Source organism: Garra rufa, chromosome 1, assembly GCF_049309525.1.
Source record: "Garra rufa chromosome 1, GarRuf1.0, whole genome shotgun sequence".
Lineage (NCBI taxonomy): Eukaryota > Metazoa > Chordata > Actinopteri > Cypriniformes > Cyprinidae > Garra > Garra rufa.
In genome coordinates, this window is record NC_133361.1 from 1,214,314 (window position 1) to 1,240,947 (window position 26,634).

The 26,634-nt window shown below is 31.6% G+C and overlaps 1 protein-coding gene across 1 annotated transcript; it reads right to left on the bottom strand.

Annotated features, from left to right (window-relative positions):
• Positions 1–1,128: 1,128 nt before the first annotated feature.
• Positions 1,129–24,721, bottom strand: LOC141326894 (protein FAM234B-like). The gene is made up of 13 exons (XM_073835310.1): positions 24,602–24,721; positions 21,933–22,340; positions 21,745–21,861; positions 18,745–18,939; positions 18,555–18,670; positions 10,531–10,681; positions 10,091–10,229; positions 9,809–10,006; positions 4,504–4,582; positions 4,272–4,433; positions 4,077–4,188; positions 1,492–1,706; positions 1,129–1,412 (listed from the first exon to the last, which is right to left on the bottom strand). Exons 1-13 carry the CDS (start codon positions 24,636–24,638, stop codon positions 1,410–1,412), a joined length of 1,932 nt encoding a protein of 643 aa, XP_073691411.1. The 5' UTR covers positions 24,639–24,721; the 3' UTR covers positions 1,129–1,409.
• Positions 24,722–26,634: the final 1,913 nt, after the last annotated feature.

The window sequence follows — 26,634 nt, forward strand, 5'->3', positions numbered from 1 at the left end:
ACCTGTGTTTGGGTGGGTTAGGGATTAATTAACCCGTGTTTGGGTGGGTTTAGGATCAGTTAACCCGTGTTTGGGTGGGTTAGGGATTAATTAACCCGTGTTTGGGTGGGTTAGGGATTAATTAACCTGTGTTTGGGTGGGTTAGGGATTAATTAACCCGTGTTTGGGTGGGTTTAGGATCAGTTAACCCGTGTTTGGGTGGGTTAGGGATTAATTAACCCGTGTTTGGGTGGGTTAGGGATTAATTAACCTGTGTTTGGGTGGGTTAGGGTTTAATTAACCAGCGTTTGGGTGGGTTAGGGATTAATTAACCTGTGTTTGGGTGGGTTAGGGATTAATTAACCTGCGTTTGGGTGGGTTAGGGATCAGTTAACCTGTGTCTGGGTGAGTTTTGTGTGTTTGGGTGGGATATTGATTAGTTAAACTGTGTTTTAGAGGGTTATGGATTAGTTAAGATGATTTTGAGTTGGTTATTGATTAGTTGTATTGATTAGATCTGTTAATGGATACGTTTTGGATTAGTTCAATTTATTTTGGGTGGTTTGTAGAGTTAATCTATTTGTTCAGGTCTTAAAAAGTCTTAAATTTGATCTGACAAATGCTGCGGATACCGTTTAATAAAGACCAGAGAGATTTCTCAGAGTGAATGAAGGATGATTTCTAGTGAACTTTAACTTCAGGCATCTGAGATCTGGGCGGCAACGGATTACAGCTAATCTGGATTACATAATCAGATTACAGAAATTAGATTCAACCCTAATTAAACACACCTGATCCAGATAATCAAGTTTGAAAACGACATGGCTTGTGTGTGTCAGAGTTTGATAGTACACTTTATAATGCTCATACTCGGATTACTCTGGCTTTACATATTCACACAATTACTGACTCTCTCTAATTCTTCTTATTTGTCCTACTGTGTGTCAGACCGTTTATCTCTGACTATGGAGATAAATATGCACACCGCACATCTAAATGTGTGTGATAAAAGCTCCTCTCGAGCACATCTGAAACGAATGATTAGTGTTGGCACCGGTGCTGTGTGTCTGTGAACCTCTTCTGTTTTCATCCCATCATCAGAGAGCAGTAGGATCGGTTGATTCCGGACAGAAAGAGTTCCTGTCGTGATGACGGTGTGAATGTGTTTATTGATCCGCATTAATCCAGCAGTATTTACAGCATGCTTCACTCACTCTCTCTCACTCACTCACACACATATAAATACTGTACAGAGAGTCAGGGATATCTACAGCGAACTCAACGTGCAGCGGAGTCAGAATAAAAGCCTAGAACAGCAGATGACGACGACGATGAAGACGTTAGCGGCGTGTGTTCGCTCTGCCGTTCGGCCAGTGTGAACAGGTGAAGCTCATCTGAGATCCGCAGGAATGAGGACGAGTCCCGACACGTCACTGAGGAGAAACACAGCAAACACAGGCGTATGAGATCGGCACACAGCTGCGGTCAGAGAGTGTCCTCCGCTCGCTCTACCTGTCTGAACACCAGGCGTCTGAAGAACTTGTTGATGTGGAAAGCGCTGAGTTTCCCGTCTCCGCTGGCGTCCGTCAGCCGCACGATCTGAGCGTCCGCGATGGCCGCTTTCAGACTGAGAGTCTTGAGCATCTGAGCGCCGAGAGCGCGGCCGGACGAGGGCCGAGACGAAACGCTGATGTAGGACGCGTCCTTCTGCTGCGCCTGATAGCTCACTGCACACACAGAGACATATATTTAAGCAATAAGGTACGCTTCGCGTCGTGCCTAACAACGCCCTTCAGCCGTGATTTATTCACCATACAGCACGGCCTCAAGTACCTTATTGCTTTTATAAAACGGTTACCACACAATAAAAACATTAAAATCAATAATATATATTAATTTATATATATATTAAAGTTGTACGTTTTCATAAAGTAAAATCATTAACTGCCTTCCGCTGTAAAAAGTAGTCCCTAACTGCTGCAGCTGTGTTTACGTTGCTAAGGGTGGTTGCTAAGGGGGCTCAATGGTACACAAAACCGTTGAGTGAAGCGGTCATAGCAGCTGCTGACCAATCAGAATTGAGGAATGGAACTAACCGTTTTATAAATATATATATATATATATATATATAATGTGAATTCACAGCAGAAACACTTTGTGAAGTACAGCTTACATCTGCTTTGATGGCCGATATATCACGCTCTTTCAATTCAACGTGCTGAATAAAGAAATAAATACAAACAATGCATGCTGTAAGCTGTGTGCATGTGTTTTATAAAATAAATGCAAAATTAAATATTTATCAAGTATTTATATATATATATATATATATATATATATATATAGCAGAAATAAATAATTTGAAAATGAATTAATTTGACACAAATCGAAATAATTAAAAAATAGTAACTAAATAACAATTTACTAAAACATTTAGAAATGAATTATTTGAAAATGACTTAATTTGACAAAAGTCTAAATAACTTAAAAACAGTAAATTATTACTTAAAATAGAAATAGTTTGAAAACTGAATTAATTTGACCATGTAAATAATTAAAAAATAGTTAATAATTTACTAAAATAATTATTAACTATTTTTTAATTATTTACAATAAAATTTGACATCTAAATAATTAAAAAATAGTAAATAACATTTACTAAAATAGAAATAAATAATTTTAAAATGAATTAATTTGACAAATCTAAATAATTAAAAAATAGTAAATAAACTAAATAAAATAAATAAAAAATAAAATAAATCTGTACATTTTCTTGAGTCTTGATTCTGTAATCTGTGCAATTGAAGGATTTGTAATATTATAGTTTATCCAACAGCAGATTCACTCATTTATTCTTTAATTTATAATTTATAGAATATTTACTCAAATAATAAGAAATAAATCATTTGACAAAAGTGTAAATAATTTAGAAATAGTAAATAAATATCTGTGTACTAAAACAGTTAGAAATAAATAATTTGAAAAGTATTTTGACAAAAGTTTAAATAACTTAAAAATAGTAAATAATGTACTAAAATAGAAATAAATCATTTGAAAATGAATTAATTTGACATAAAATCTAAATAATTTTAAACTAGTAAATAATTTACTAAAATTGAAATAATTAGAAAACTGAAATAATTTAACATTCTAAATAATTTAAAAATAGTAGATAACATTTACTAAAGTAGTTAGAAATAAATCATGATGAATTAATTTGGCCAAAATTTAAATAATTTAAAAATAGTAAATAACATTTACTTAAATAGGTAGAAATAAATAATTTGAAAACTAAATTAATTTGACAAATTCTAAATAACTTAAAAATAGTAAATAAATAACATTTTACTAAAAATAATTTGCAATATATCAAAATAAATTAATTAAATTTTAAAATAGTAAATAAACATCAATTTACTAAAATAATTAGAACTAATTAAAAAAATTAGAAATAAATAATTTGAAAATGAATTTGACAAAAAATTCTAAGTATTTAAAAAAATGGTAAATAAATAACAATTTACTAAAATAATTAGCAATAAATAATTTGAAAACTGAATTAATTTGACAAATCTAAATAATTTAAAAATAGTAAATAAATATCAATTTACTAAAACAATTTAAAATAAATCATTTGACAAAAATAAATAACAATTTACTAAAATAATCAAAAATTATTCATCTTAAAATGAATTAATTTGACAAAAATCTATGCAAAAAAAAATTCCATGCCATGAATTTGTAACATGTGAAATATAAAAATAAATATTTGCTGCAAAAGAAGCAATTTATATAACAATTCATGCATTTATGCATGCTTCTACATTTAAAATGCATTCAGCAGTTCTTGCTTCCGTAGCAAATCATGTTCCAGTCTAAAGACAGGGTTGAACATCGATTAGAAATAAACTACTAAAAGCATTTTTGCATTTGACAGAAAATAAATGTATACTTTACATAAGATTAATGGCTCATAAAAATATTCAAAGACTCAAAGAAGTGTTTTTCTGTTGATTATTAGCCAGAACATTCGGCCTGGTCACGTGACCCAGAGGCGGTCTCTGATTGGTCGTTGAGTGTGTGTGGGCGTGGCTCACCGGTGGCGGAGAGGACTGTGTCTGTGGTGCTGCTCAGCTGCAGGAGGATTGTGGGATAGAACGGGTGGAACAGGAAGAGCTTGCGGAGGACCGGCTCTGCTGCGGCGGCCGCCTGCGGGACACAAACACACAGCCAATCAGACGCCAGTCTCGACACGCACATGTCTGATCATGTGATCTACAGAGGGGCTTTGCCTTGGTGGTGTTCTGCGTCTGCGCCAGCGGATCTCCCGCCCAGAACAGGAACACGGATTGGCCGGACGCCGTCAGAACGGACGAATCCTCCACCGCCAGACGAGGACACACAAACTCCGCCTCCCACAGGCTCCGCCCCCGCGCCCCGTCCACGATCTGCACCTGCGGGAGATACGGACACTGAGCGACCCGCCAATCAAACCGCTTAATGAGATGATAATGAGATGCGCACCTTCCTCACGCCATTGGCCGACTGATGAACCAGCAGATCGGGAACGCCGTCCTCGTTAAAGTGACCCGCCGCCGGACGACTGCGAACACACAAATATATACAATATTATTTCAGAAAAAACAATAACTAAAAACTATACAACTACTAACACTTACTAAAATGATCATGGAAAATATATAAATAAAAACATATTTAAAATATTAATAAAAATTTGCTAAGAAATTAGTCAAATTAAAATTTACAAATTTACGAAATTACAAAATGAAGTATGCAATTTGCGTTACAAAATAAAAAAAAAAATAATAATAATAACTAAAATTAAAATGTAAATGGGAAATATTAAAATAAAAACTAATTTTAAATATGACTAAAAATGTGCAAATAAATGACTAAAACGAACTCAAATTTAAATTAAAACTGAAAATATTAAAATAAAAATTTATAAAAAATGTAAACAGAAAATATGAAAGTATAAATAGTAATAATTTAATTAAGTAATTTACATACTTAATAAAAAAGAAAACAAAAACAGACAGAAAAAATACAATAAAAGTACTAACACTAACTAAAATGATCATGGAAAATATATAAATAAAAACATATTTAAAATATTAATAAAAATTTGCTAAGAAATTAGTCAAATTAAAATTTACAAATTTACGAAATTACAAAATGAAGTATGCAATTTGCGTTACAAAATAAAAAATAAAAAAAAATTAATAACTAAAATTAAAATGGAAATGGAAAATATAAAAATAAAAACTAAATTAAAATATTACTAAAAATGTGCAAATAAATGACTAAAACTAACTCAAATTTAAATTTAAACTGAAAATATTAAAATACAAATTTATAAAAAATGTAAACAGAAAATATGAAAGTAAAAACTAACTGAAAATATAAATAGTGATAATTTAATTAACATACTTAATAAAAAAGAAAACAAAAACAGACAGAAAAAATACAATGAAATTAAAATGTATATGGAAAAAAACTAACTTAAATGGAAAAACAAAATATGAAAATAAAACTAACTGAAAAAAATACAAAAAATTAAATGAAGTATAAAATTAAGTTTGTAGTTTACATACTTAATAAAAAAGAAAACAAAAACAGACAGAAAAAATACAATAAAAGTACTAACACTAACTAAAATTAAAATGTAAACGGTAAATATTAAAATAAAAACTAAATTAAAATATTACTAAAAATGTGCAAATAAATTACTAAAACTAACTCAAATTTAAATTAAAACTGAAAATATTAAAATACAAATTTATAAAAAAATGTAAACAGAAAATATGAAAGTAAAAACTAACTGAAAATATAAATAGTAATAATTTAATTTACATACTTAATAAAAAAGAAAACAAAAACAGACAGAAAAAATACAATAAAAGTACTAACACTAACTAAAATTAAAATGTAAACGGTAAATATTAAAATAAAAACTAAATTAAAATATTACTAAAAATGTGCAAATAAATTACTAAAATTTAAATGAAAACATACAATAATTAATTTCAAGTATTAGTAAAAATGCGTAAAGGAATTAGTAAAACGTTACATCAAATTAAAATGAAAACAGAAAATGAAAAAAAGATTAATAAAAACTGCAAAAACACACAACAGAAAACTTAAATAAAAAATAAATGGTAAATATAATACAAAATTAAATTAAAATGAAAAAGCAAAAATGTACAATCAAAATGACTAAAACTTTAAAGACGAAAAATATAAAAATTATTTAAAATATTAATAAAAATGCACAATGAAACAACTAAACAATGAAAATGCAAAATAAGTTAATAAAAACTACAAAACATAATAAGATTACTAAAAATATGCAGAGAAATGACTAAAACTAACATTAAAATGTAAGAGGAAAATATGAAAATAAAAAATGATTTAAAGTATTACAAAAAATTTGTAAAACTTTGGAAAATATAAAATTATTACGTACTTAAATAAAAAACCAAAAGACAATAAAATTACTATCACTAAATAAAATGTTATATGTTAAATACTAAATAAAAAAACTAATTTAAAATATTACAAAAAATGTGCAAATAAATTGCTAAAACTTTAAGACGATTAAATGAAAACGTGAAATGAAAACCGAAAATTGAAACATAAAAATTATTAATAAAAACTGCAAAAACACACAACAGAAAACCTTGAAATGGAAATGGAAAATCAAATAAAAACAAAATTATAATAAAAACAGCAAAAATGTACAACAAAATTACTAGAACTTCAACTAAAGTTAACCTGAAGATGGAAAAATAAATCATTTAAAAAATATAAAAATGCACAATAAAATGACAAAAACTTTCGGGGAAAACAAAAATAAAGATATAATTCGGATTAATTTATTTAAATTATTATTTAAATTAAATTAAAATAAAAAAGCAAAAATGTAATCAAAATTACTAAAACTTTGACTTAAGATGAAAAATATAAAAAGTAAAATAAATAAATATATTAATAAAATTGCACAATGAAACAACTAAACAATGACACAAACTAAGTTAATAAAAACCACAAAGCATAATAAAATAACAAAAAATATGCAGAGAAATGACAAAACTAACTTACATTAAAATGTAAGTGGAAAATATGAAAATTAAAAATGATTTAAAGTATCACAAAAACTTTGTAAAATATAAAAATATTACGTACCTAAATTAAAAACAAAAACTAACAAAAAGACAATAAAATTACTAGCACTAAATAAAATTAAAATGTAAACTGGAAATATATAAAAAAAAACTAATTTAAATATAGCAAACAAATTAGTAAAACTTTAAGATGATGAAATGACTGAAAATTTAAACATACATAAATGATTAATAAAAACTAAAACTTTAAACACAAATAAATAATCAATAAAACTATAAAAACACAGAACAGAAAACCCTTAAAAAAATAAAAAAAATGAAATGGAAAATCTAATCAAAACAAAATGTTTAAAAATGTGGAATTAAATGACTAAAATTTAACTGAAGTTAAAATGAAGATGAAAAACTAAATCATTTAAAAAATATAAAAATGTACGATGAAATTACCAAAAAATAAAAACACAAAAAAAGTTAATAAAAACTACAAAACACAATAAAATTCCTAAAACTAATTCAAAACTACAAAAATGCACAACAACTTCAAAATACTTAAATAAGGAAAATAAAAAAATCAAGAAATAATTTGTGATATTATTAAAAACAGCAAAAACACTCCAGTTTCACAGACAAAGCTTAAAGGAACACTCCAGTTTTTTTGGGAAATAGGCTCATTCTCCAACTCGAGTTAATAAGTTTTAAACAGGACAAATATGAAAACTCGTTGGTCATTTTTGAACGTGATGCTATCGGTCTAATAGGATTCAATGATCTATGCTAAGCTATGCTAAAAGTGATATCGCCAGAACAGGAGAACGGCTGAATGGATTTCAAAACGGTAAAACTCAACTTATTAACTCGAGTTGGAGAATGAGCCTATTTCCAAAAAAACTGGAGTGTTCCTTTAAGACTAGTCCCAGACTAAAATGTAAATCTGAGCTGTTTCAACTAAAACAAACCTGCACTGAAGATCCACACCAGTAATGTTTCTTCTAAAGGATGTAAATTAAAATGACTTAAATGTCCTAATTGAATTATGGCCTAATCCTGACTTAGGCTAAACCCTGTCTGTAAAACCAGCCCACAGTTACTAACTTCAACTAGAACTGAAATAATAAACAATAATTGAGCGTGGATACAGACGTGTGAATGGAGGCGAGAAAAAAAAAAAAAAATCATTTAAAAAAATATAAAAATGCACAATGAAATTATCAAAAAATAAAAACATAAAAAGTTAAGAACCACAAAACTACAAAAAAAGAATAAAAAATTCAAAAACTACAAAAAATAAAAACACAAAAAAGTTAAGAACTACAAAACTACAAAAAATTAAAAACTAATAAAAAATTAAAAACTACAAAAAATGTAAAAAGTTATTAAGAACTACAAAACTACAAAAAATAAAAAACTAATAAAAAATAAACTACAATAAATAAAAACACAAAGTTATTAAGACCTACAAAACTACAAAAAATAAAAACTAATAAAAATAAAAAAACTACAAAAAATAAAAACAAAAAAGTTAAGAACTACAAAACTACAAAAAATTTAAAACTTATAAAAAAATACAAAAACTACAAAAAATAAAAACACAAAAGTTATATAGGAATACAAAACTACAAAAAAATAAAATAAAACTACAAAAAATAAAAACAAAAAAGTTATTAAGAACTACAAAACTACAAAAAAATAAAAAACTAATAAAAAATAAACTACAAAAAATAAAAACAAAAAAGTTAAGAACTACAAAACTACAAAAAATTTAAAACTTATAAAAAAATACAAAAACTACAAAAAATAAAAACACAAAAGTTATATAGGAATACAAAACTACAAAAAAATAAAATAAAACTACAAAAAATAAAAACAAAAAAGCTATTAAGAACTACAAAACTACAAAAAATTTTAAAACTTATAAAAAATACAAAAACTACAAAAAATAAAAACACAAAAAAGTTATTTAGGACTACAAAACTACAAAAAAATAAAATAAAACTACAAAAAATAAAAACAAAAAAGTTATTAAGAACTACAAAACTACAAAAATTAAAAACTAATAAAAAATTAAAAAACCACAAAAAAAACAAAACTACAAAAATTTAAAAACTAATAAAAACTACAAAAAATAAAAACACAAAAAGAGTTATTAAGAACTACAAAACTACAAAAAATGTAAAACTAATAAAAAATACAAAAAAAAGTTAAGAACTAAAAAAAAATAAAAACTAATAAAAATAAAAAACTACCTACAAAAAAACAAAAAAGCTATTAAGGACTACAAAATACAATAAATTACTAAAACTTAAAAACGAAAAATTAAAAAATGAAAACTAATTCAAAACTACAAAAGTGCACAACAACTTCCAATTAATTAAATAAGGAAAATACAAAAATCAAGAAATAATTTGCGATATCAATAAAACAGCAAAAACACCCACCTGGTTTCACAGACCAGACTTAAGCCTAGTCCCAGACTAAAATGTAAAGCTGAGTTGTTTCAACTGAAACAAACCTGCACTGATTGATCTTCAAATATATTGTGTGATACGTTTTGTCTCGATGCACTCCTTGAATGTCCTGAACTATGAGCTAATCCTGGCTTAGGCTAAACCCTGTCTGTGAAACCAGCCCACAGTTACACACTTGAACTAAAGCAGGAAGTATAAAGGCTGGATGCGGATACAGACGTGTGAATGGAGGCCAGGCCGAGGCTCCAGACGGTGTGTGTGTCGCTGGCTCTGACGACGGACAGACGGCTGCTGACGTCACACAGCAGGATCCAGTCGCTGCGGCTGGAGTTCAGACCCGACACGCCGTCCAGATTACTGTGACGCTGACACACACCGGCCACCAGAGGAAGCAGGAACTCCACCTGATCGGAGCCGCTGAAACACACAAACACACCTCAGTCTGGGTCTATGAGTGTGTGTGTTAATGTGTGTGTGTCTCAGTGTGTGTGTGTGCTGCACCTGCTGATGTGAATGAGTGAAGACGAGTTGCTCTTCCTCAGACGCTCCCAGACGGGCTCCTTCAGTCGAACTCGAGACGGTGCTGTCCGACCCGTCGCCTGACTGTAGATGTAGGACAGAGACACCGCCTCCACCGTACCTGAACACACACACATATAAACACAAACACAAATAAACACACAAATACAGTGCCTTGCAAAAGTATTCACACCCCTTCGTTTTTGTCACGTTTTGTTTTGTTGCAGCGTTACGATAAACTGCTTTAAATTAGATTAGATTCGCACTCCACACACCATAATAGTGACAAATTTGACAAATGTATTACAAATAAAACACTGAAATAAGTAGATTGCAAAAGTATTCACACCCCTTCGTTTCAAAAAATGAAGGGGTGTGAATACTTTCGCAAGGCACCGTATATTCGCCTGTGTTTGACTCACCCAGTCCAAACAGCACATAATAGGCTCCCGCCTGTGTCTCGTGCAGCAGAGGACCGATCAGCTTTCCCTGAGCCGTGAGGTTAAAGTTCACCGGACGGCCAATCAGAGCGCCCGATCGGCCGGAGATCAGGACCAGAGCCAGATCAGACACCTGAGAACAGACGCGGATTAGGGATGTGCAACAGCGATCAAGAACTCGCCATGACAGTAAACTTTGGCAACATTTTATAAATGTCGATTAAAAACTATTGCGTAATGGCGGCGTTTCCATTAACCGATGTTAAACCACAAAAACGTAACTTTTACGTCAAGTCATGGTAATGGATTTTTGTGGGATTTTGGCTATATTTAATCGAATGTGAGCTGGAAATGCGGAAAAACATTTCCATCGCTGGTTAGCGAAATATTCCTTTATCGGAAAACTTTTTTGCGGTATATATGGGAGTTTTTGCTCAATTGATGCGTTTCCATTAGACGTATTTTCAATGCGCCTACTAGCAAAATGGGTTTTCGTGGGATTTTGGCTATATTTAATTGAACATGACCTATAAATGCAAAAAAAATAACGTTTCCATTGGTGTTTTCCGAAATATTCCTTTTTCGAAAAGGAAAAACCTCCTCATGTGAGCATAAAAACTTTTTGGGATAAATGGGAGTTTTTACTAAATTTACGCGTTTCCATTAACAGATCTTATGCGACTGAAACGTAATCTTTTCCTCTCGCGATAAGTCACGGCAATGAGTTTTCTGTGGGAGTTTGGCTATATTTAATTGAACATGACCTGTAAATGCAAAAAAATAACGTTTCCATTGGTGTTTTGGAAAATATTCCTTTTTCAAAAAGGAAAAACCACCTCATGTGAGCATAAAAACTTTTTGGGATATATGGGAGTTTTTTCTAAATTTACGCGTTTCCATTAGCCGTATTTTCAATTCGCCTACTAGCTATGTTTCCATTACCCCTTGAATTGCGCAAAATTAAATTGAATTGAAAATACGGCTAATGGAAACACGTCAATTGCGCAAAAACTCCCATATATCACCAAAAAAGTTTTTTATGTCATTTTTTATGTCAAGTTTTTTATAAGTCATTGCCATGACTTATCACGAGAGGAAAAAAACGTTTTAGTCGTATAACATCGGTTAATGGAAGCGCCATCATTTCGCAATACGTTTTAATTGACATTTGTAAAATAGCGCTAAAGTTTAGCACAAATCTGTAATGGAAACGCGCTTACTGCTGATTAAAAGGTATTGAAAAATGATAGCATTTCCATTAACCGATGTTATACGACTAAAACATAATTTTTTCTTCTCGCAATAAGTCACGGCAATGAGTTTTCTGTGTGATTTTGGCTATATTTAATTGAATGTGAGCTGTACATGCGAAAAAAAAAAAAAAAAAAAAAAAAGTTTCCATTGCTGTTTTGTGAAATATTCCTTTTTCAAATTGCCTGAAAAACCACCTCATGCGAGCATAAAAACGTGTTTGCGATATATGGGAGTTTTTGCGCAATTGACGCGTTTCCATTAGGCGTTATTTCAATGCAGCTATAGTAGGCGAATTGAAAACACACCTAATGGAAATGCGACAATTGCGCAAAAACTCGCATATATCACCAAAAAGGTTTTATGTTCGCATGAGGTGGTTTTTCCAGGCGATTCGAAAAAGGAATATTTCGCAAAACACCAATGGAAACGTTTTTTTTTTTTCGCATGTACAGGTCACATTCGATTAAATATAGCCAAAATCACACGAAAATCCATTGCCGTGACTTATCGCGAGAGGAAAAAAAAACGTTTTAGTCGTATAACATCGGTTAATGGAAGCGCCATCATTTCACAATGCTTTTTAATCGACATTTGTAAAATATCGCCATAGTTTTGCACAAATCTGTAATGGAAAAGTATTGAAAAATGAATGCGACTGAAACGTAATTTTTTCCTCTGGCGATAAGTCACGTCAATGGGTTTTCGTGGGAGTTTGGCTATATTTAATTGAACATGACCTGTAAATGCAAAAAAAATAACGTTTCCATTGGTGTTTTGGAAAATATTCCTTTTTCGAAAAGGAAAAACCACCTCATGTGAGCATAAAAACTTTTTGGGATATATGGGAGTTTTTGCTCAATTTACGCGTTTCCATTAGACGTATTTTCAATTCGCCTACTAGCTATGTTTCCATTACCCCTTAAATTGCTCAAAATTAAATTGAATTTAAAATACGCCTAATGGAAACACGTCAATTGCGCAAAAACTCCCATATATCGCAAAAAAAAAATTTATGTCATTTTTTATGTCAAGTTTTTTATAAGTCATTGCCATGACTTATCACGAGAGGAAAAAAACGTTTTAGTCGTATAACATCGGATAATGGAAGCGCCGTCATTTTGCAATACTTTTTAATTGACATTTGTAAAATAGCGCTAAAGTTTAGCACAAATCTGTAATGGAATGTACATGCGAAAAACCACCACAAAAACCACCTCATGCGAGCATAAAAACGTGTTTGCGATATATGGGAGTTTTTTGCGCAATTGACGCGTTTCCATTCGGCGTTATTTCAATGCAGCTATAGTAGGCGAATTGAAAACACACCTAATGGAAATGCGACAATTGCGCAAAAACTCGCATATATCACCAAAAAGGTTTTATGCTCGCATGAGGTGGTTTTTCCAGGCGATTCGAAAAAGGAATATTTCCCAAAACACCAATGGAAACGTTTTTTTTTTTTTTGCATTTACAGGTCACATTCGATTAAATATAGCCCAAATCACACAAAAATATGTTGCCATGATTTATCGTGAGAGGAAAATATTATGTTTCAGTGGCATAAGATCTGTTAATGGAAGCGCCGTCATTTCGCAATACTTTTTAATCGGCATTTGTAAAATATAACGTTAAAAAATAACGTTAAAAAATAACGTTTCCATTGGTGTTTTGGAAAATATTCCTTTTTCGAAAAGGAGAAACCACCTCATGTGAGCATAACTTTTTGGGATATATGGGAGTTTTTTCTAAATTTACGCGTTTCCATTAGAAGTATTTTCAATTCGCCTACTAGCTGCGTTTCCATTACCCCTTAAATTGCGCAAAATGAAATTGAATTGAAAATACGCCTAATGGAAACACGTCAAATGCGCAAAACCTCCCATATATCACCAACAAGTTTTTATGCTCGCATGAGGTGGTTTTTCAGGTGATTCGAAAAAGGAATATTTCGCAAAACACCAATGGAAACGTTTTTTTTCCGCATTTACAGGTCACATTCAATTAAATATAGCCCAAATCACACAAAAATCTGTTGCCATGACTTATCGCGAGAGGAAAACAACACGTTTTTGTTGCACAACATTGGTTAATGGAAACACCCTGCAATTTCGCAATACTTTTTAACCGACATTTGTAAAATAGCACCAAAGTTTTTACACAAATATGTAATGGAAATGTGCTACTGATGACTGATCATGAAAACGATGATTGTGATATATATATATTATTATTTTATTTTTTTTCCGATTATATATATATATATATATATATATATATATACATTTATTTATTTTTAAATTTGTTTCCTTTAAAAATACTGTCATATTTGCTGAACAGTTGGCATACTTCAATTTCAATTGGTCTTTTTATTTCGTATGGCTTTAAGAACGCACAGGTGATTTCAGGAATCACGTGATAATGTAGATGAAAATATAGCACAAATCTGCCATAAACAGCATTATACTGGAAAACTTAATAGAATGTGAAATCTGCAGTAAATGCCTTCTATGCCTGTTATGAAACAATTTTTGGTTGCGGAACATTTCGTATTGGTTAGCCAGCAAAGTTTTCTTAACATAAATAGAACATTGTCTTTAGGTTAGGGGAACATTCTGGGAACGTTCCTGGACCATTCCCAGTAGGTTCATGGAATATTCCCCTAACCTAAAGGGAACATTAGGTTATTTATTTAGTTATTATTAGGTCATTATCCTGGAGTAAGTGACCTCAATAATCACGACTACACACCATGTCTTGTTTTAAACTATTGTCTAATCATTACAGATAATCAGAGCACATTAACCATCATAAGCAGCATTAAATGAGACTGAATTATACAGGTAAGATAAGGTAAGATAAGACAAACCATACCATATAATAGCCTGGGTTTTATGTTTTATGTTGTCTATTAACCCTAACCCTATTTTTACAGACATTACAACCGAATAACATTAATTTGTCTTTAACTAGGATAACATTACATTGGTTTCTTACCGCTGAATGAACGATGAAGTGCTTCCCTCTTTCGGTCAGTAAACGAAAACGTCTCGGTTAACATCATGTTCTCTTCCATTAGACGTGTCAAATCTCCGTAAAATAACAATATTTACTCTGGTATATATGTTAATTATGAGTAATTATCTATTAAAGAGATCAATCCACGAATGTTAGTCAGTCAGTAAAACGATATGACCGTTATTTTTTGAATTACGCGAGCGCGCGGCTTGATGTTGAAGACAGGAGAAAGCGCGTGCTGGAGATGCGCGTGCAGATCAGAGGCGCGCAGTAAACAAATAAACCCAGTGTTTATGATATGATTTTCAGACTACAGTTAACCTTGGCTTATTTTATCTATAACATTGAAATTATATTATCATTATAATGCGGTTTGACCACTTTGATGTCTACGCTTTATTCAAAGCTTATTTCAGACATGAAAAAATATATACATTTAAGCATTAGACTAACCAGAAACATCTGCAAAGTTTGAATTAGTTTGGTTATGACTACTAAAAAAAAAATCAGCAGGGAACGTTCTGGGAAAGTTCTTTATAGGTTATTAAAGAGAGAACCTACAGGGAACATTCCTAGAATGTTGTCATTTGGTTCCCAAAAAAACCCCAAATAAAAACATTAGGGGAACGTCCTGTGTTTCCTGTGTTTGCTAGGTCTCTCTCTATAGCATGTAACTTAAGTTCACAGGCATTTCCTTTTGTGCAGATACAAGTTGTAATGTTACTTTTAATACTTTAATAATATTCTAGTATTAAAAGTAACATTATAGTACTTTTAATACTATAAAATTAATTTATCTGATTCATATTATAGTATGTGTCATAGAATGGGCTTCCGTTTATTGGCATAAAGTCACTCTTCACCTCAGGCAGCTATTCTTTTTTTAGATGCTTTTTTTATTAATAACATTGCTGCATCATAATCATACTCCACCAGTGTCCTGATCATGTGTTCATGTTTCCATCGACAGGTTTTTATGTCATATTCTTATTTTTAACTTTCATTTTTATAACAGTCTGCAGATTTTTTTGATTATATCCATTACAGTCATGCCCCGCCCCCCGCACAAGCTCCGCCCTCAATTACTCATTTTTCATGGTTTTTGAAACCTGTCCATGAGCGAAATAAGAAATTTCCCAAAATGCCCATCCCTAATGCGGATAATCAGCCTGATATGTGTGTGTGTCTATTTATTTATGTATATGCAGCCCTCCAAAGGCAAAGCGCAGTAACTACACATTTGGTCAAAACTGAGTTATTGTTACAATTATCGTTACAGTTATCGTTACAGTTATTATTATTACAGTTATTGTTACAATTATCGTTACAGTTATCGTTTCAATTATTATTACAGTTATTGTTACAATTATCGTTACAATTATCGTTACAGTTATTATTACAGTTATTGTTACAATAATCGTTACAGTTATCGTTTCAATTATTATTACAGTTATTGTTACAATTCTCGTTACAATTATCGTTACAGTTATTGTTACAGTTATTGTTACAGTTATTGTTACAATTATCGTTACAATTATCGTTACAGTTATTATTACAGTTATTGTTACAATTATCGTTACAGTTATCGTTACAGTTATTATTATTACAGTTATTGTTACAATTATCGTTACAGTTATCGTTTCAATTATTATTACAGTTATTGTTACAATTATCGTTACAATTATCGTTACAGTTATTATTACAGTTATTGTTACAATTATCGTTACAATTATCGTTACAGTTATTATTACAGTTATTGTTACAATTATCGTTACAGTTATCGTTTCAATTATTATTACAGTTATTGTTACAATTATCGTTACAATTATCGTTACAGTTATTGTTACAGTTATTGTTACAGTTATTGTTACAATTATCGTTACAATTATCGTTACAGTTATTATTACAGTTATTGTTACAATTATCGTTACAGTTATCGTTTCAATTATTATTACAGTTATTGTTACAATTATCGTTACAATTATCGTTACAGTTATTATTATTACAGTTATTGTTACAATTATCGTTACAGTTATCGTTTCAATTATTATTACAGTTATTGTTACAATTATCGTTACAATTATCGTTACAGTTATTATTACAGTTATTATTATTACAGTTATTGTTACAATTATCGTTACAGTTATCGTTTCAATTATTATTACAGTTATTGTTACAATTATCGTTACAATTATCGTTACAGTTATTATTACAGTTATTGTTACAATTATCGTTACAATTATCGTTACAGTTATTATTACAGTTATTGTTACAATTATCGTTACAGTTATCGTTTCAATTATTATTACAGTTATTGTTACAATTATCGTTACAATTATCGTTACAGTTATTGTTACAGTTATTGTTACAGTTATTGTTACAATTATCGTTACAATTATCGTTACAGTTATTATTACAGTTATTGTTACAATTATCGTTACAGTTATCGTTTCAATTATTATTACAGTTATTGTTACAATTATCGTTACAATTATCGTTACAGTTATTATTACAGTTATTGTTACAATTATCGTTACAATTATCGTTACAGTTATTATTACAGTTATTGTTACAATTATCGTTACAGTTATCGTTTCAATTATTATTACAGTTATTGTTACAATTATCGTTACAATTATCGTTACAGTTATTGTTACAGTTATTGTTACAGTTATTGTTACAATTATCGTTACAATTATCGTTACAGTTATTATTACAGTTATTGTTACAATTATCGTTACAGTTATCGTTTCAATTATTATTACAGTTATTGTTACAATTATCGTTACAATTATCGTTACAATTATCGTTACAGTTATTGTTACAGTTATTGTTACAATTATCGTTACAGTTATCGTTTCAATTATTACAGTTATTGTTACAATTATCGTTACAATTATCGTTACAGTTATTGTTACAGTTATTGTTACAATTATCGTTACAGTTATCGTTTCAATTATTATTACAGTTATTGTTACAATTATCGTTACAGTTATTGTTACAGTTATTGTTACAATTATCGTTACAGTTATCGTTTCAATTATTATTACAGTTATTGTTACAATTATCGTTACAGTTATCGTTTCAATTATTAGTACAGTTATTGTTACAATTATCGTTACAGTTATTGTTACAGTTATTGTTACAATTATCGTTACAGTTATCGTTTCAATTATTATTACAGTTATTGTTACAATTATCGTTACAGTTATTGTTACAGTTATTGTTACAATTATCGTTACAGTTATCGTTTCAATTATTATTACAGTTATTGTTACAATTATCGTTACAGTTATCGTTTCAATTATTAGTACAGTTATTGTTACAATTATCGTTACAATTATTGTTACAGTTATTGTTACAATTATCGTTACAGTTATCGTTTCAATTATTATTACAGTTATTGTTACAATTATCGTTACAATTATTGTTACAGTTATTGTTACAATTATCGTTACAGTTATCGTTTCAATTATTATTACAGTTATTGTTACAATTATCGTTACAATTATCGTTACAGTTATTGTTACAGTTATTGTTACAATTATCGTTACAGTTATCGTTTCAATTATTATTAGTTATTGTTACAATTATCGTTACAATTATCGTTACAGTTATTGTTACAATTATTGTTACAATTATTGTTACAATTATCAGTGTTGACGTAGTTACTATACTTTGCCTTTGGAGAGCATAATATGTGAGTGTGTGTGTGTGTGTGTGTGTGTTGCAGTCACCTGGTCAGCCGGCAGTGTTGCGATCAGCAGGTCTGGGAATGCGTCTCCCTGCAGGTCCGGCAGCAGAACAGCGTGAGACTCCACGTCTCCTACAGCCGCCGTCCACCAGGTGCGTCCTGAAACACAGCAGCCATCAGCACACACACACACATACACACACACCTGTGTTCATCTGTCAAGAGTGAGAGACCTGTGGAGGCGTTGACGGCGATCATGTGACCGGAGCTGATCAGGACACAGGCGGACGAGTCCGGCGTCTCTCTCCAGTGCAGCGGATCTGAACTTCCTGTCTGCAGTCCACACTGAACCGACAACAGCGGCTCTCTGAGAGACTTCCTCCACAGCAGCTGACCGTCCACACCGCTCAGCGCCCACACGCTCAACTCTACACACACAGAGAGACATCTGATTGGACGACACCAAACTCTGCAAACAGCTGCTGTACATCTGCAGCTATCATCATCAGAACAGTTATCACTACAGTTATTGCTGGAATCATCCTTACAGTAATCATTAAAGGTATCGTGACAGCTACTACAGTTAGAGTTGTTGTTACAGTTATTGCTACAGTTATAGTTATTGTACACCGGCACAAGGCCATGGGAACCAGATGAATCCTCCCCAATTTGACCTTGTTGCAATATGGAACTCTTGCATTATTATTGACATTTTACTTTATTATTTTAATACTGTAAGGTTGCTTTGACACAACTTGTATTGTAAAAAGCACTGTATAAATAATCTTGACTTGACTTGAATTGAATTGTTACAATTATCGTTACAGTTATCGTTACAGTTATTGTTACAATTATCGTTACAATTATCATTAGTTATTGTTACAGTTATTGTTACAATTATCATTACAATTATCGTTACAGTTATTGTTACAATTATCGTTACAGTTATTGTTACAATTATCGTTACAGTTATCGTTACAGTTATTGTTACAATTATCGTTACAGTTATTGTTACAGTTATCGTTACAGTTATCGTTACAGTTATTGTTACAATTATCGTTACAGTTATCATTACAGTTATTGTTACAATTATAGTTACAGTTATCATTACAGTTATTGTTACAATTATCGTTACAGTTATCGTTACAGTTATTGTTACAATTATAGTTACAGTTATCATTACAGTTATTGTTACAATTATCGTTACAGTTATCGTTACAGTTATTGTTACAATTATCGTTACAGTTATTGTTACAGTTATCGTTACAGTTATCGTTACAGTTATTGTTACAATTATCGTTACAGTTATTGTTACAGTTATCGTTACAGTTATTGTTACAATTATCATTAGTTATTGTTACAGTTATTGGTACAGTTATTGTTACAATTATCATTACAATTATCGTTACAGTTATTGTTACAATTATCGTTACAGTTATTGTTACAATTATAGTTACAGTTATCATTAGTTATTGTTACAGTTATCGTTACAGTTATCGTTACAATTATCATTAGTTATTGTTACAATTATCGTTACAATTATCGTTGCAGTTATTGTTACAATTATCATTACAGTTATTGTTACAATTATCGTTACGATTATTGTTACAATTATCGTTACTGTTATCATTACAATTATCATTACGGTTATTGCTACAATTATTGTTACAGTTATCATTACAATTATCATTACAGTTATTGTTACAATTATCATTACAGTTATTGTTACAATTATCGTTACGATTATTGTTACAATTATCGTTACTGTTATCATTACAATTATCATTACGGTTATTGTTACAATTATCGTTACAGTTATCATTACAATTATCATTACAGTTATTGTTACAATTATCATTACAGTTATTGTTACAATTATCGTTACGATTATTGTTACAATTATCGTTACTGTTATCATTACAATTATCATTACGGTTATTGCTACAATTATCGTTACAGTTATCATTACAATTATCATTACGGTTATTGTTACAATTATCGTTACAGTTATCATTACAATTATCATTACGGTTATTGTTACAATTATCGTTACAGTTATCATTACAATTATCATTACGGTTATTGTTACAATTATCGTTACAGTTATCATTACAATTATCATTACGGTTATTGTTACAATTATCGTTACAGTTATCGTTACAGTTATTGTTACAATTATTGTTACAATTATCGTTACAATTATCGTTGCAGTTATTGTTACAATTATCATTACAGTTATTGTTACAATTATCGTTACGATTATTGTTACAATTATCGTTACTGTTATCATTACAATTATCATTACGGTTATTGCTACAATTATCGTTACAGTTATCATTACAATTATCATTACGGTTATTGTTACAATTATCGTTACAGTTATCATTACAATTATCATTACGGTTATTGCTACAATTATCGTTACAGTTATCCTTACAGTTATCCTTACAGTTATTGTTACAATTATCATTAGTTATTGTTACAGTTATTCTTACAATTATCGTTACAATTATCATTACAGTTATTGTTACAATTATCGTTACAATTATCGTTACGATTATTGTTACAATTATCGTTACAGTTATTGTTACAATTATCGTTACAATTATCGTTACAGTTATCGCTACAGTTATTGTTACAATTATCGTTACAATTATCGTTACAGTTATCGTTACAATTATTGTTACAGTTATCGTAATAACTATCATTACATTTATTGTTACAATTATCGTTACAGTTATCGTTACAATTATTGTTACAGTTATCGTAATAATTATCATTACATTTATTGTTACAATTATTGTTATAGTTATCGTAGTTATTGTTACAGTCATTGCAATTATCGTAAGTCATCATTACAGTTATCATTATAGTTATCATTACAGTTCTCATTCTAAGTGTTACAATAATCGTTATCGTTACTGTTGTTATAGTTATCATTATAGTTATCATTATAATTTTTATTACAATTACCGTAGTTATCATTACAGTTATTGTTATAATTTTCATTACAATTATTGTAGTTATCACAGCAACTAATGTTACAGTTATCAGAAGTTATCATTATAGTTATTAGTTATCGTTACAGTTATCCTTACAGATATTACAGTTAAAGTTATTGTTAATTATCATTCTAGTTATTGTTACAATTGTCGTTATAGTTATCAGTACATTTATCCTTATAATGAATTGATTGAATCAGTCAGATCGTACACTCTTACTGATTGGCTCACCTTTGCTCTGCGTGTTCATTGGCTGACTGTCGTTAGAGATGTTTGTGACACCAATCAGAATGTCCTCCAATCCGTCCCCATCCACATCCCACAATGCAACAGGAGGTGACGTCACGCCTGAGAGGAAGAGCACATGTTGGCGCGGCGTCTTTATTTCATAAATGCTTACGTGCTGGAGCGTCACTCACCCGCGGTGTCTCCCAGCTCTCTCTCCCACTGCGGCCGGTGTGGCTCCACCTGTGGGCAGGGGATGAGGAAGGCGCACAGCAGCACCAGCAGCGCACAGCAGGACAGCGGCAGCAGGAAGGCAGCGGTCCGCACCCCCCTTCGCACCCGAGCCGCCTTCTCCTCCGCGGCTCCGCCCTGACCCCGCCCACAGCCCACTTCATGCCCCGCCCCCTCTCTCTGCGACCGCTGCCCCTGGGCTCTCAGCTCCTCCTCCTCCTCATCATACTCCTCCTCGTCCCTCAGGTCAGACACCACTGGGCTCAGACCGTTACGAGGATAGTTCAGAACCAGATCGTCGTCCTCCGTCTCATCCTCACTGTCAGCCTGCGTCAGCGGGTCATACTCGCCCAGATCTGAGCCCTTCTTACCTGCAAACAGATTCAGCCATGACCCTTTAAGGCAAGTCATGTCACTCAGCGGCCATCTTTGAAATGCCTCTTTGAATGGGGAAACATCAAATTCTTCAAAACTGTTCACCAAGCTTACGATTAAATTTCATATTTTAAATCACCAAAGAAATCCGACAAGAACTGCCTCATAAATATGGTTGCTTGTGCATTAAAAAATGCTTATTTTTTTCGGGAACCAAATGAGAACATTCCCAGAACGTTCCCTGTAGGTTCTCTTTTTAATAACCTATAAAGAACGTTCTCAGAACGTTCCCTGCAGGTTTTTTTTTTTTTAATTTTATAACCTAAAAAAACCTGCAGGGAACGTTCTGGGAAGGCTCATTTTAGGTTATTAAAAAGAGAACCTACTGGGAACGCTCCGGGAACGTTGCAGGAACGTTCCCAGTAGGTTCCCAGAACGTTCCCATAACCTAAAAAGAACGTTGCGGGAATGTTCTCAGAACATTCCCAGTAGGTTCCCAGAACGTTCCCCTAACCTATAAAGAACGTTGCGGGAATGTTCTCGGAACGTTCCCAGTAGGTTCCCAGAACGTTCCCCTAACCTAAAAAGAACGTTACGGGAATGTTCTCGGAACGTTCCCAGTAGGTTCACAGAATGTTCCCCTAACCTAAAAAGAACGTTACGGGAACGTTCCGAGTAGGTTCCCAGAACGTTCCCCTAACCTAAAAAGAACGTTGCGGGAACGTTCCCGGAATGTTCCCAATAGGTTTTTTTCGGGAACCAAATGAGAGCGTTCTCAGAACGTTCCCTGCAGGTTATTTTTTGTTTTAATTTTATAACCTAAAAAAACCTGCAGGGAACATTCTGGGAAGGCTCTTTTTAGGTTATTAAAAAGAGAACCTACTGGGAACGCTCCGGGAACGTTCTTAGAACGTCGCAGGAATGTTCCCAGTAGGTTCCCAGAACGTTCCCCTAACCTAAAAAGAACGTTGTGGGAATGTTCTCGGAACGTTCCCAGTAGGTTCCCAGAATGTTCCCCTAACCTAAAAAGAACGTTGCGGGAACGTTCCCGGAGTGTTCCCAGTAGGTTCCCAGAACATTCACCTAACCTAAAGGAAACGTTCTAGTTACGTAAAGAAAACTTTCCTGGCTAACCAATAGGGAACGTTTTGGGAACCAAAAACTAACATTGTTAGCTGGGGACGAGCGCATGCGCAGTACTGAGCGCCAATTGTTTCTATAGCAACCGGGATATCTAACAGCAGCTGCAGTGACGCGCTGACTTTACTAATAAACGATTGGCTCTTTCATTAAGAAGGCGGGGCTTCGCGGCCATAATGAGCGTTGCATTTTTTTATTATTATTAGCTCAAATTCAGCATTTGACCAGGGGGTGAACAAAAGGGAAAAAAGATACAAAATTATAAAGAAACAGAAAAAGAAAACTAAATAAAGCAAATAAATGCATGCAAAATAATTATATCATTTTATAAAAACATGGAAATGTTTACATACATTGACACATTTAACAATGAGAAGCTGTGTTTTATAATTGCCAAACTTGCATTTATGTATACAAAACTATGAGCGTTGCATTTTCCCCGTTCAAAACAACACGACTGACACGATTTGGGTATTCTATAGTCTTTGATTCGGCTAAATACTGCTGCCAGAACAATAATAACACATTAAATACATAATTATTACATTTGTAAGAATGATTCAGTCGTTAAACTTGAATGTTAAACGTTTTATTTATTTATTAATTTAAAAAAACGACGCACTATAAACCCCCGCACATAAAGAAAACAGTGATCACGTGACTTTCCCATTTACCATGGTACTGTACTGTTTCTACCATGGTTTCTACATGCATGTACCATGGTATTTTCGTGTTGAATGGGGTTTAGTGTTTAAGGCACTGAGCTCTAGCAGTGTCGCTTCCACTGTTCAATATAACCTTATATTATATAATCGAGCGGTTTTGCAGTAAATGCGGCGCTCGTTCTGACGTCGCTCTCATTCAGAAGCCTTAATCGATAAATGGAGAGAATATCTGATTATTAAAATCAATCACTCCGATCACATTCACAGTCGAATGTGGATTTTAAAGGCATTCCGGCGATATAACGGAACCAAGCCGCGTCTGATAATCACATCACTGACGTCACCGAGCAAAACACAGCAGCGCGAGCGCGCGCCCGCCGCATCCGAGCCGCCGCTTATGACTATCATGCATTTGATCGTTTATTCACCATTATCTCTATTAAATCACTCACCTGGTAATTTCAGAGCTCGAGACAGAGACGCAGCCATGGCGCGATGTTATCGGCGACGCGACGCGCGTGCTGCTTCTGCCGTTACAGCGATAGAGAGGTGCATCATGGGTAATGGAGTCTTCTCCCAAAATGACGATTTTGGCGTTTAATAAATTAGTGTAATGTATATACATTTTTTTATGATTGTTTATATGATTGTTTTATTTGATCCAAAGTACAGCAAAAACAGCAAAAGTGTGAAATAGTTTTACTATTTACAATAACGGCTTTCTATTTGAATATATTTTAAAATGCAATTTATTTCTACGATCAAAGCTGTATTTTCAGCATCATTACTGCAGTCTTCAGATCACGTGATCTTTCAGAAATCAGTATAATATGCTGATCTGCCGCTCAACAAACATTTATTATTATATTATGTTTGGAAGAACAGCTTTTATCTGAAATAGAAATCTTTATCAACACGTTTGATCAATTTAAAGCATCCGTAAATAAACGTATTTCTATAATTTAGCCCTAACAACAACAACAACAACAACGACGAAAGTAAATAAATAAATAAATAAAAATTATACTGCAAGCTTCTGAATGGTGTAGTGTATAATATTACAAAAAGCTTTTTATTTCAGACAAATGCTGATCTTTGGATCTTTCTATTCATCAAACAATAAAAAAAGTACTCAACTGTTTTAAATATTCGCATATTATACTGATTTCTGACGGATCACGTGACGCTGAAGACTGCGGTAATGATGCTGAAAATACAGCTTTGATCACCGAAATAAATCGCATTTTTAAATACATTCAAATAGAAAGCAGTTATTTAAATAGTAAAAATATTTCATAATATTACCACCAAAAATAGAACTTTTTATATTGAAAACAAACAAGCAAGCCCTGCCCAGATTTTAAAAGTAACGCAAAAGTAACGTAATTGGTTACTTTTTGGGGAGTAACTTAATATTGTAACTCAATAATGTAATGCATTTCTTTTAAAAGCAACACTGAAAATAAGTAAAACCGCAATTGGAAATAAAAAATAATTCCTTAAGTTTATTTAATTTGATTAAAATAGTGAGATGGTCCCTAAAAATGGTCAATTCATGTCAGTTTCTCACTCAGAGTTTAACTAAATCAGACTTCAGCCTCTCGTTTTAGTTTGTTTTTCTGAGGTCAAGTTCGTTTGTTTAACATTTGCATATATATGCATAGACCAAACAGGATTTCATTATTTTTAAAGCTACTTCTTTAACTCTCGTTTCTCGTTTATTCATGGGGTCATTTCACATGGTTTAGTGTAAGATTTTTGTGCATCTTTTGGAAAATACTGTTTTAAAAAGTAAAACTGTTTGCTATTTGACCACCTGAAAGATATCTTTTCACAAGCTTTTTTCATTTGAGTTTGTATCTACATATTATGAAATACACAGGACACACAGAAATACATTTAGAGACCATAAAAACTGCTCTCATAATTTGTAAAAAATAAAAATAATTTGTTGTTGTTGCAATCTTATGTTCATGTTGTGTACTGCTACTCAATCTGTAATAAAACTGATTTTGTTTCAGTACAAAAAATGCTACACTTTGACAAAAAGTAATTTTAATTGTTATCATTGTGATTTCATAATATGTAGATATGAACTCAGCTGAAAAAGCTTGTGAAAAGATATCTTATTTTGTTGGTCAAATAGCAAATAGTGGATCTCTGCAGCCGTCTACTGGTAAAAGTTATTTTTTTTTACTTTTAAAACTGGATTTTCCAAAAAATGGGCAAAAATCGTACCCTAAACCATGTGAAATTATCCATGTTATCCCCATGAATCAAAGTTAGAAATGTGAATCTTTTATAAAGTGAATTTTACATAAAAAAGCAGTTTTTGTATCAAAACCTATTTAAAAAAATATTTATTTATTAATTTATATATATTTAAAAAATATTTATTTATTTATTAATTTATATATATTTAAAAAAATATGTATTTATTAATTTATATATATTTAAAGAAAATATTATTTATTACTATTATAAA